At 51.1% G+C, this 12348-nt stretch overlaps 1 protein-coding gene across 1 annotated transcript; it reads right to left on the bottom strand.

Moving 5' to 3' along the window:
* Positions 1 to 682: 682 nt before the first annotated feature.
* LOC308045390 (heat shock factor protein 3-like) lies at positions 683 to 12229 on the bottom strand. The gene is made up of 13 exons (XM_080352650.1): positions 12043 to 12229; positions 10925 to 11033; positions 10150 to 10277; positions 7956 to 8080; positions 7012 to 7087; positions 6253 to 6314; positions 5714 to 5795; positions 5355 to 5488; positions 4325 to 4570; positions 3477 to 3582; positions 2913 to 2978; positions 2103 to 2175; positions 683 to 1608 (listed from the first exon to the last, which is right to left on the bottom strand). The coding sequence occupies exons 1-13, from the start codon at positions 12160 to 12162 to the stop codon at positions 1289 to 1291; spliced, it is 1647 nt and encodes a 548-aa protein (XP_080208776.1). The 5' UTR covers positions 12163 to 12229; the 3' UTR covers positions 683 to 1288.
* Between the last annotated feature and the right edge of the window lie 119 nt (positions 12230 to 12348).

Raw genomic sequence — 12348 nt, 5'->3', positions numbered from 1 at the left:
AGATCTCAAAATGTACTAGTTCAGAAACTTCGGAGAGAACAAAGCCCATAGGTAGCTTGAGCTCCTAAAATTGAAAAAAATGTCAAGTAATTGTGCTGGTAGGAAACATCCCGCGACACGTCCAGGGCGCCTCCCCGCCTCCCGCCCAGCGAGCCCCGCGGGCACGTGGCGCCAGCGCGGAGCAGGAGCCCCGCGGGCACGCGGCGCCAGCGCGGAGCAGGAGCCGGCGCGGGCACGGCCGGGGCGAGGACGCGGCGGGGCGAAGGGCGCCGGGGAAAGACTTTTGATTAAGCAGGCACTGGTTTTGTAATTCGCTGTCGAAGGACCCAAACGCATGTAGGTGACTTAGCCATGAGATGCCACAAGCAGGAAACGCAGGAAGAAGCCCAGTGTTCGCAGCGGGGCAGGTGAACAAGGAGGTGCCGCAAACAGAAGAGAAATCTGAAGGTATGTCCTGTGTCAACACACGTCACCCCGTGACTCCTTCCCCCTGCTCTGTAAGGGCAGCTGCTGGACTCTGCCGGGCCTGGACCGGTTCACACACGACCTGCGAGCGAGGTGCGAGACACCCCAGAACTGCCATGCAATGTGCATGAGAAACCAGCGTATGCAGGGTGGCGAGCACTTCCTACCGCAACACCTACGACCCGTGGCGATGGATGCGTGTCGGCATGTTAAAAAGGAATACTCCACAGTTAAAATGTAATTTTCCATAGGAAAAACGTTCCCTGTACCCAGGAGCAAATCTAGGAGTACGAAAGTGATCTAAGCAGATGCAAACAATTGTAGCCACAAACCATCAAAAAAACAAACCTCAAACTAAAAGCAAACTAAAACATCTTAATTCCAAACAGTAGACAAGCCACTATTGAAACAGGTGCTCGGAAGGGTAAAACACACGTTTAAAATATTAAACACCACATTACTATCCAGCTAATAAAAAACAAATGAAAAAATAACAAAATAACAAACAACACAAAAAACTCCAACCCAAGTTTACAAACAGCATACAAACAGATTTCCTTTCGCAATAAGGATATTGGATAAAAAGTCTGGGAATACGCTGTGGTACATTTACAGGTTGTTCTCAGCCCCGGTCGGCGCCTTCACTCCCACCAGCCCGTTCCGCGCTTGTTTTCAGTTTTCCAGGCGCCTTTGCTTGCGGGAAGAGGCGCCTGTGCCGGCGCGGAGCGCGGCACGCGGGGCAGGCGAGGGCGGCAGGGCTGGCCGATCCATTCCTTTGCTGCCTGTTCCACCGCGCTAAGGCGGCTGCAGATGTTAAGACAGTTCAAGAAGTTTCTATCTCAGAGGCCTCTTCTATGAAGTTGGCAACAGGGCTGAGGAGCAGGAGCGGGAACAGTTTGTACTCCCCGTTCCCATCTTCCGCGAGGAGCGGCGGGTCCCCCGCTCCCAGCGCATCCAGTGGCTCGGCCGGGGCTGCTGGCGGGGCCGCTCCGCTGCCCGGCGGAGGATGAAGAGCAGGTTTCTCCTCCAGGGGCGGCAGCAGAAGGTCTTTCGGATCCTCCAGCTTCCCTGCGGCTTCGCTGGAAGGGAGCTCTTCAAATAACGAAAGCAGAGGATTGGCCCTGTACTGGATCAGCTGCATATCTGAGGGAAACAAACAGTTTAGACTGCAGGCTCCGGAGCAAGAGCCTTCCCTGAGGCGACACACTACACGGAAAACGGGAGCGGCTGATTCAGAACTTGGTTCCCTGAAGCAACGCGCGTGGCTGAGCTCTGAGCTCCCGTGCCACCGGCTCCCGCGGCTCGGCCGCAGCCCTCACGGCTCCCGCGGCTCGGCCGCAGCCCTCGGGCCGGGCACACAGAGGACCGTGCACAGGGACACCGGCCGCTCTGCGCCCTGCAGGGCACTCGCTCATGTGGAGGAAAAGGAGACTGTCAACGCCAACATGGGCCATAGGATGGGGCCTCCTACGGCTGAGGCACATGAAGGTCAGTCAAACTCCCAGTCTTCACAAAAATTTTAAGCCCAGACCAAAGGAAGAGACAAACCATGTTACAGGCTGCAAAAATCCCATGTCAACGTGCAGTGTCGGAAGAGTCTGGAGCTGTCCCAGCTCCAAGCGCTCCCCCCTGCCCACCTTTGCTCCCCGCCGCCGCTCTCTCACCGGCTCCCAGACCTTCAGTGCCCTCCGCCAGGTCTGCAACCTGGATCTGCAGAACAGACAGAGATAAGACAGAATGCTCCACAAAATCCAGGCCTTCACTGGGACGTTCCCAAGATCAAAGGTGCAGGAGGGAAGAGCAATGCACCAGCTGACCAGCGAGCCCAGCCTGGCACATGTGGGCCAGCAAGCAGTACAGGCAAACAGCTTCTGGCTAGCAAACATTTAATTTGCCTTCCAAAGGAGAATATTTATTATCGTCTACCTTGTTGGAATCACACCGTTACACAAAATTTCACCAATATAATTAAATTTTGCAAGCACTGATTGAACAGAGCTGCATTTTACCTCAGCTGTGGTCTAAGCTCTTCTAACTGGGAAGTTCTAGTTTAAATATTATTTCAGAACTACTAAATAAGTGACACTTGCAGGCTGGTGCTGTGTTTTTTTTAAAATAAGTTCCTCAATGCAGAGGGCTGATTCAACAGACACCAGTTTGTTTCCCTCTTCCTGATGTTCTCAGGCGTGTTCAGGAAAGGTTATTCGAGGCAGAGTGGCAGCTCAAAGCACTGCACCCAGGGCATTGCCGAAGCCCGGAACACAAGACGTGAAATTATCTTGAGAACCCCCTTAAATTCCCACGTGCCACGAGTCAGCAGGACTAGATGGAGGGGCAGCGTCCTCCTGTGCTATCAGTCCGGTCCCGACCCCCAGAGTGCATCAGGCAAAATGCAGGTCTCAACATCGCATCACCCCCCCCGTCAGAGAAGCAAATCTTACTCTTACATTTTCCATACCAGGGGAAGCTTCCATCAAGGTCATATCCAGGGCTGGCAGCTCAGGATTAAGTGTCTGAAAAGAAAACCAGACCACATGTCCATAAGCTGCAGGTCCTCCTGGCAGAGCAGCAGGGCCCGGCTCAGCCCTGCGGCCGCAGCGCCACACGGGGGCGGCTCCGGGGCCCGAGCAGCGCAGCTGCGTCACGGGGAGGAAGGACACTGCCCAGCGACCCAGGTTACAGCAGAGCTTCATTCCGTATCGGAATGCAGAGTCAAACACGCGATCGGGATGTGCTGATAGGCCGCGAAGGCTTGAGAACAAGCGAGTCCCATTTTTTTCTTTTTTTTCCCCTTGAATGCTGTGTAACAGAAACACCACGTGAACCGAACAGGCTCAGTGTTCCCTCATACACTGTTGACTCTAGACTGCCCATGTACCATCCTATCCGTAACTACTAGCTTTTCAGGATTTTACCCCCTCCTGCCCATTACAACATGGAATGAACCGGTAAATTTCATAATGCATCCTGATCAGCATTTTTCAGAAATCAGAAAAAATGAAGACACTCACATCGCTGAAACCTTCAGAACTAAAGTTATACTGCTTCCCAGATAGCATTGCTTGAAGTTCTTCAAGGCTGGCATCGATGCAATTAAGAAAATCCTGAATTTCCTCCCTAGAAAGACAAAATGATACAGCAGTGTAAGGACAGTGGGCAGTCAGAGCCTCCCGCAGCCCCGGGCGCGCTGCTCACGCGCCGAACAACCGCGCTCCTGCGGCTGTTGTCACAGCCCAGCTGCCGGGAGGACGGGCACCAGGAGGGCTGTCTGAACAGCGGGGACCCACAGCAGCGTGCCGAACCGCAGCTGCCCTTCCACACTCGCTTCCTCCTTCATTCCGATATCTTTCGAATGTTCTCAGACCCCAGCCTGTGAACCAACATCAGCGTACGCTGAGGTCTGCGAGTGCGACAGCACAGCCCGTGCAGTCTGATCCCACAGCGCACGGGGCAGGAACCGCTGTGAAACAAGGGGCACGGAAGGGACACGACAGCGGCACATCAGAGCAGCACCACACGAACCCGTACCCTGTCAGCAGGAACAACGGGGCGCGCGCTGCCCTCCTGAAACCGCCGCCCTGGCCGTGCCCGCAGCGGGGACACGGGCTGACGTGACACCGGCCTCACCAACCTCAGACCGACACATCAGAAGCCAGGCACGCTACCACACACGCGACTCCTGCTTTTCCTCTATGACACTAACACTTACCTTCTCCAAGACCTACTAACAGAGAGGCAGAAAATTCAGTTCATCGACGTTTAAAAGGCTAATTCACCGTGTTCTGCTGAACAGCCTCTACAACTTGGAGAAGATCCCACGAGCACAACAGCAAAACCATTTCTAGAAACAAGTGAATACCTGTCCAGCAAAGGGTCGCTTTGGTTTCCAGGGTTGTTCTCATTCAAGATGGAGTCAATCACGGACACGGGGTCTTCTGGAGCAGTAGGTTGTGCAGCATGGAGCTCCACAGCAGAATTTCCTATTTCACTGGACTTGTTGACATCATTTATATGAACTGGTGGGATAGGTTCTGCATAATTCAACTCATTTGGCTGCGATACTTGACAAATTGGTAAGCCAGGATCCAGAGCTGCCTGCGTCTCTCTAAAATGTGACCCAAAGAGAAACAACATACAGGAGAACTCATCAGCCACGTGACTACTCATTGCAAGTTCAGCACCTCAAATGTTAATTCTTAATAAGGTCATGCAAGTCAAGGGCTCAAATAACCAACTAGTCTTTAGAAAAAGAAGGAAAGTGCCTTCCTAAAGGCAGATGAAAAATCTCTCGTTACAGTTTAGGCAGGTAGCACGTATCAAAGCAAAACACCCCCGGGCCAAAGACAGCACAACAGCACACGGACATCACGCAGAAGGAAAACTCATAGCATAGCATCTCTGGAAATAACAGATGCCAAATCAGTCCGTATTTCACTCCAAATGGTAACAACTAAATGGGTTTCCACAGGACTCTGACGACAGAGAACTACTGAAGCGGAAAACTATACATATCTTGGTTTGTTTATTAGTAATCTATATACATTTGGGTTTGCTTACTGGTAAACTATACCTGCATTCAGGTCCCTGTTCAGTCAAAACGTTAAGTATGTGCCTATTTGCTGAACAGACAGAAAAGCCTCAGCAAGTTAAGAGAGTCCCAAGCAGATGGACAGGCCTTCGGGTACTCCTGAAGAGACACAAGCTCTTAAAAGGCTTTGCTGACCACGACCAACGCTCCCTGCTGTGAAAGTCAGGTACAAACAGGCCTGTCCGGCACAACTAGAGAAACAACTCAGAGGCCGTTTCCCAGAACCCATGTGCATCACCAACACTACCGCAACCACCCAGTTATCAGCCCAAGCACAAATACCCCCGTCCTGCACGCGTACCTGGCTCTGCCGCTGGTGTGTGCCACGGCAAGCAGGCTGCTGCCGGCGTCATCCAGGGTATCGGTGATGTCGCGAATGATGAGACCTGTACCGCCGCCATCCTCATCATCTGCACCGTGCTCGGGAAAAGTCACCTGCAGGTACAGGAACCGGGATGAGCAAACCCACAGGTCTGACTCTGCCGATGCCGCAGCTCCACTCCTCCCGCTCCACCTCCCGCTCAGATCAAGACTAGTTGTACTGATTTACTTCACAGACAGCACAACGCTCCAGAGCTGCCCGTTTCAACACAGCGCGAGCGCTGGTGAGAGCAGGGCCCCGGGCGCTGTGACGGCGCGAGCCCTCGCGCCCGCGCTCACCGCCTGGCCGCTCTCCACCGGGATGCGCACGAACTGGCGACTGTACTTGGAAGGCGAAGCACCCGCAGCATCTGTGAGAGACCTGAGACAAAACACACTTGAGCACCTCGCTCCGCGGGAAACCGCCGTCCCTTGCTGTACGTAAGACCTGCTATCCTCCCACTTCTGAGAAAACTGGCGTTTGGAACTGTTTCCTTCCGACGCCCGCAGCCAGGCCGCGTTCTGAACGGGCCTTTGTTTTGTAGTACGTCGGTCACATTGGCAAATTTTAAGAGGGTTACCATTTCTGACAACCATGCCCTTTGAAATTTAAACTGTACAGTATATTCTCTTCCCACCCATCTTTTTTAGTGATAAGGAAGAAGAATTCTTTATTTCATGCTTTATTCAACTACCATCAGCTTTTTCAAGTTTGAATAAAAGCCACAAATGATAAAAATGTTCTTTACGCACTTTTAAGAAAAGTATCTCGTGTGTAGAAGCTGATTTGTCCCTATAATTCATGTCTGGCAGTGATCTGTGACTTATCTAGTAATTACCTTTTTCTTTTGACCCCAACAATATAATTTCCTCGCATCAAACTCAGTATAAATTGAAGAATCTAAAAAGGAAAAACAAAAAACCAAAACCAAGTGGTCAGCATAGCAATCCTCTTATTAAATTACTAAATCAGACTTTACTATAAAATTATGTAGTTATATCACTGTAATTAACAGGTTAATTGAATATCCATTTGTGTTTGCATCTTAAAAACCAAAATTATAGTTACAAAGGGCATTGCAAACTTATCTCACTTGAACATTTATTTTTCCAAATGCAATATAACAGCAGGAGCCACCAGAGGATTCCAGAGCAGAGACAGCTGAGGGGGGAGCAGCGAAAACCTGACCAGTGCAGAAGCTCCTATGGGTTCTGGGTTCCAAGTTGACTTGTTGAGTGGTCCAAGACGCTTCCCAGAGCCCAGCCCGCGCCCCTGCGCTCCTGTCACCGCGCTCTGCCCCCAGCCCCGCGGCTGCCCCCGTCAGCGTGGTGTCCTGATTTCTCTCCAATAAGAGGCACTGAGACTCCACACACAGTGACATCCTTCTCACTAAGACTTTTCCTCAGTATTTTGTTGGTGGTTTTTTACTGCACTACTTCTGGGAGGGACACTCAGGAACTGTGAACATTTTCTTTGTGCTGTATTAAAATAGCCTGTTCAGTCTGTGTCATTTGTCATTCTACATCAGCAAAGAATGCCATCGAGTGTCGCAGAGGCAGGAGTAAGGATGGTAGCACTGAAGATGCTGCAATGGTACCTTAGACAGCAGCTTCTGTTGTTGACTGTGCTTCTGCCTTAGAACTGCCACTTCTTTCCACAGGGCCTTATTTTCTCTGCAATGCAGAATAAATCGAAAGACAGAGGATGAACAGAGTTTACTTCATATGCTCTAGTTTTATAGCTTTCAAACTTTCACAGTACCTTGCAGGACCAATGGCAACATTCCTTCTGTGGATAACTAACAACTGCTTAATTCGATCCACTAGTATAAACTATGGGCTAATTTAACTCCATTTCCCATCAGGCAGGACCGAACACTCACTAATAAAGGCAACCGCATCCTCTGCTGCTCCGCCAATTATCTCGACCGGAGGTATTCCTTCAAAGCCTTAGAATAAAGACTTGGTGTTTGGAAACAGGCTGAGCGTAACACAGACCACCTCGGAGCCGTTTGAGAGTTTGTGTTTGGCTTGGGTTGTTTTTGTTGTTTTTAAGGAATGGAGGGAGTGGAGTGAAGGTATCTCCTGAGCTTTGGTTGATAACCGCCTGCGTACCAATGATCTGAAAGAATTACCAGTGTCTGTACAAAAAGGATCTGAGGGAAGAGAGATGAGGACATGCAAAGGCCACCTCCAATTAGAAAGAAAACCAAACACTAATCCTCTCTCCCTCTCTGCATCTAAACCTGTCTTGTGTTCAGGAAAGGAAATGCTTTGATCGCCCTAGAAAACTACAGCAGGTGATGGCAACCAAAGCAAAATCTCCAGATAGTCAACAAACTCCCAGTCTTAATGCCTGTTATGTTACTGAATTATGAAAACAAACAAGGTTCAGAATGTTGTGTGAGGTGGAATGGCAATTCTTAGAGAAAAATAGAGCTTCACCTGTTTCCAGTTCAAATGAAACCCACCGTTAGAGTCAAGCTCCATTAGACAGAACCAACATTCAACGTCTAAGTGCCCCTGAAACAGGCGAGTCTACCTCTTCATGTTGGCCAGTCTGACGTCCATGTTGTTCTGCTGCTCCCGCATCTCCTGGACTTCGGAGAGCACTTTGTGCAAATCCTCCGTGCAGACCTTGAGATCCTCAGTTCTTACTGCGGACACCTAAACGGGACCAGGTTACACATGCTTTACTATGCACAGTGCCTTGCACGCCCCTTCCTACAGGAACAGTGTAGTTACACCGCGACGCGACAGACGGCAGCCCTTGGGCTGTCTGCAGTCTGAAAATAGCCAAGGTATCAATGGAAGCGTGAGATTAGCACTCTGTACGTGTAGAAAGCAGATTCACCATTGCAACCCGTGACACAAACTACTGACTGAGAACGGCCCTCGCAGGGGTTCCGACAGCACTGGTGGCAGCTTGCCCTCTAGTGTCACAACAACCAAGCAACCAACCAACCATAACTGGAGGAAAAGAAGTCGCATCAGGTGTCTCTTCCAACCTAGAGCATGCTGTGATTTTTCTTATTATGCTACCAAATTCCAAGAGGGAGGTGAGAGCAGCTGGGACCAGCCCACTGAAGTACCAGATAACCTCCTAGATAACTAGATAACCTCCATGCAGGAGGCTCTCCTTTGTCCAAAGGAGAATGGGATGGTCAGAAATCAACCTCCACTGTTATAAAATAACATCCCATCACTTCATGATGAAACAGGACAGAATTTTTATGCAATTACTCCACAGAAACAATTTATCCCTTCCTTGACATAACCCAGCATTACAAAGGATGGACTGAGCAGCCTGACCCTTCTCCTCTGTCCACATTTGTAGATGTTTCGCTGTTTGTTGAGGATAACATCTGATGCTGAGGTACGTGAGTTGTACCCCAAATTTAACTCTTGGCTGTCTGGTTTCTCTTCAGCATCCCACCTCTCCGTGGGGAAGACACCCAAAAGATGCAGACAGCAGCTGGAGATGCCAAGTGTCTTCAGTCTGCCTCTATAAAAGGGCCAAACTAAAACATTCTGCCCAAGTGCAAGGAACCGTTTTCTTCAGAGTCTCTACCTAGATAATGAGGGTGTCAAGACTGAGGCAGGCCAGCAGAGCTAACGTGGAGAGGGAGCAAATAAAGGAAGTCCTGCATTCAAACCTGCATTCCTGTTAGAGGCTTGAAATCCAGTTCATTGCAAGTACCGAAACGTGACTCCATTCCGGACAGTAAAAGAGCAAGAAAAACTAATGGACGCTTTGCAAAAAAATCACTAACAATTTCCAGTGCAACAAAGGATGTTTCACCAACCTATTCAACAGCTTCATGCGAATGTCCTTGGCACTAACTAGAGCTTTTGTCCTCCCATCCAGAACACTCCACCCAGCACCATACGAGCCTCGGCAAGCCGGGATTACAGCCCTGGGAGGAGGGCGGCCTGGGGCAGAGCGGCAGCCCAGCAACCACTTGCAATCAGCGGTGGTTCTGAGCAGAGGCAGCTCAGTGAAGAATCAATCCAAACACAATTGTGACTCTCAAACCTACCCTGTGCTTTTATTAACTTGGGCAATGTAGCTGCCACATTACGGCATCCCAAATAAAAGATTCTGCAGTTCAAATGTCAACATGATGCATCGCTATACTCTCCTTCTCTGGCAGCCAGGATACTATGGGCTGTAATGTGCCAACAGAGGATAAATATCTGTGCAGAAACAGGTCAGACAAGGCCTGAGTGAACACAAGAAAACTAGGAAGTGCTAATAAAAATGTAGCTTAGTGGCAGCATAGTTTTGGAGGAATAATATAATTTATACAAACTCTCTCAAATCAACTGATTACTGAAGCCCTTGCTAATTTTCAATAAGCACCAAATGGGAAGGTTATCTTCTACTTCTTTCACTCTGTGTCTCCTTCCAGCTCTGCTGTGCTGACAGAACTGCAGACTACGCTGTAGCTGTGTATCCGAACTCTCCGTGGGAAAACAGCTCCCGCCGGACTGCGGTCCTACCCAGCGCACTGCTGAACAACAGCAGGGCGTGTTTTGTCCAGGAGCTGGCCTGAGGAGGCCAAGGCAAGCGTGAGCCTGACACTCGGGAGGGAGTTACAAAGGCTTGCTGACACACAGCCTTGGCTCACACGGAATTTGTTTGCTGTAAAGTCTTTGAAACCCCCAGACATGCTCTTGATAACAAAACTTCTCATAACAAAGAAACCTGAAGTAAATACATGCTTAGACTGTACCTTGCGCTTGATATTTTCCAGTAAGTGTGCCTTCCCTTGCTTGAAGAAAGGGTGCTGGAACTCAATGACGGAGCTTTTCTCAGCTGTAACCATCCCGTTCTCCAGTGCAATCACCTTCCTGAAACCATCTGTGGAGAGCGATTAACAAAGTCATTTCTTTCAGTGCAAAGCTGACTTGAAACAGAGAGATAAAGAAAACCCTGCGGCTACTGAAACACCTACAGCTCTACAGCTACTAGGAGCAGAAACTACAAAAAAACAGCCAAAGTTGCTTTTCTCTGATGCTCAACAACCTGACTGCTCTGGTCTTCACAGCCTGAGAGCACAACCACAACACCACCAAACGACCTCGATCCGTGTGACTAATCCTGTTTCAACACAGCAATGCAGGCAGCAGCATGATCCGGGCCGTTTTTCATCTGCTAGATGCACCGGTGTAGATACGGCCCGCGTTCCCCTGGGTACGCACGCGTTTGTCGTTACCATCACCGCGACCACCGCAGCCAGGTGAACTCCACCCAAGCTTCAGGTAGCACATGAAAAAATATTTGTGAAGGTGTTGCTCAGAAGGACTCAGGGCTAAAGCATGGAAAACAAACACTAAACCAAGCTCTACTGTTACTCTTCTCTTTTGCAAAGCAAACTCAGGACTAGAATTCAGGTTTTCAGGGATGAAAGATCTGGCAAGTCAATTGGTTTATTTAGAGAAATTCAAATTGATGCCAAGTAGCAACGAACTTGGCAGAAAGAATACATAAGAACAGCTGATGCTTACACATGTTAAGCTGTCGTATGAAGCTGGAGATATTGTTGTGTTTGAAGTACTTGGGGAGCAGCTCCTTGGCAAACCTCTGCTCATCCAGGATGCAGAAGTTCTCACCATTCTAGGAAACAAGCAAAAGCAACTGTTAGAGAACAAGCACAGGTTTTCTGAAGTGTTGCTCATAAGTCAAGACCATAAATCAGGGGAGTTCCTACAACGGGGAAGGGCAAAACACGTAGCAAAGGGAATTGACTGTGTGAGCACTTCCGAGTCCTGGGACTGCACTAAAAAGTTTGAATCCAAAAAGATAGTTACGTGGAACACTCCTGATGAATAGGGCATTTGTTTCCATCTTAATCCAAAGAGAAATCACTCTAAACCCCCATGTATTCGTCCCCAGGAAACGCAAACACTGCACAGCGGAATTCATGCCACTAGAGGGCTTCTTATCGGCTTTCATCAGAGCTGCCCGGCTCCTGACGAGATTCTTCCATTGTACGCACTATGTCACCACCAAAAATAACCAAGTAACCGAAAGTTCGGACAACACAACCCAGTATTGAAAGGAGTAACTGAGACACAAGCAGTTTCAGATTCACCGCGTGCTCCTGTTCAAACTCACTGAAACGGGGCAGGTCTTTGTATTTGTCTTTTAGCTGTTCAGCAAGAGATCAAATCCACTACATTTCTTTTCACCTTTGCCTTTGTAAAGGCCAAAGCTTTGAACAAAGCCGAGCAGCCCCTGCGCGTTGAAGAGCCGGGACAAACCCCGCAGGCGCCGGTGTCCCCGGCCCGCGGGCACCGCGGCACCGACCGCCCCGTGCGGGACAGAATTACGAGTTCATTACTTCTCCAAGCGCTGGTTCTTCCGCCGAGCGGCCCCGCCGAGCGCGGGTCACCCGCCGCGCCACCCGGGACCCCGCCCGGCCCGCCGGTGCCCCGGGACAGCGGAGCCCCCGCCGTCGCCTCCCGGGACCCGTCAAGACCCGTTCCGCCCCCGCCCCGCCACCCCCCAGCCCTCTCCCGGGACACCCCGGCCCCCGCCCGCTCCGCACCGCCCCCTGCGGCCGCTCCGGCTCCCCGCCCCGCGGGCGGCGGTACCGGGCCAGGGCCCCGCGGGCCGCCCTCACCCGGCTCCAGCAGATGACGTCGTCGCTCTGCGGATCCTCCACCAGCGCCCAGAGCTTGGCCAGGAAGCCGGGCACCGGGGCGGCGCCGGGGGCGCTGGGCAGCGCCGCCGCCTCCCGCATCCTCGGGCCGGGCCGCACTCCGCTGCAACGGGCCGGGCGGGCGGGGCGCCCAACGGCGACCGTGACGCTGCGCAGGGCGTGGCCTCCGGCCCGGCGAGCTCGCTGATTGGTGCGTGCCGCCTGGCCCCGCCCCCAGGCTCGCCCCGCCCTGCGGCTGCGAGCGTGACTCTTGTTGTTCTCCCCAGG

The sequence above is a fragment of the Nesoenas mayeri genome, assembly GCF_963082525.1.
Source record: "Nesoenas mayeri genome assembly, chromosome: 13".
Lineage (NCBI taxonomy): Eukaryota > Metazoa > Chordata > Aves > Columbiformes > Columbidae > Nesoenas > Nesoenas mayeri.
Note: the sequence above shows the minus strand (reverse complement) of the source record. Positions and strands in the feature narration are given on the sequence as shown.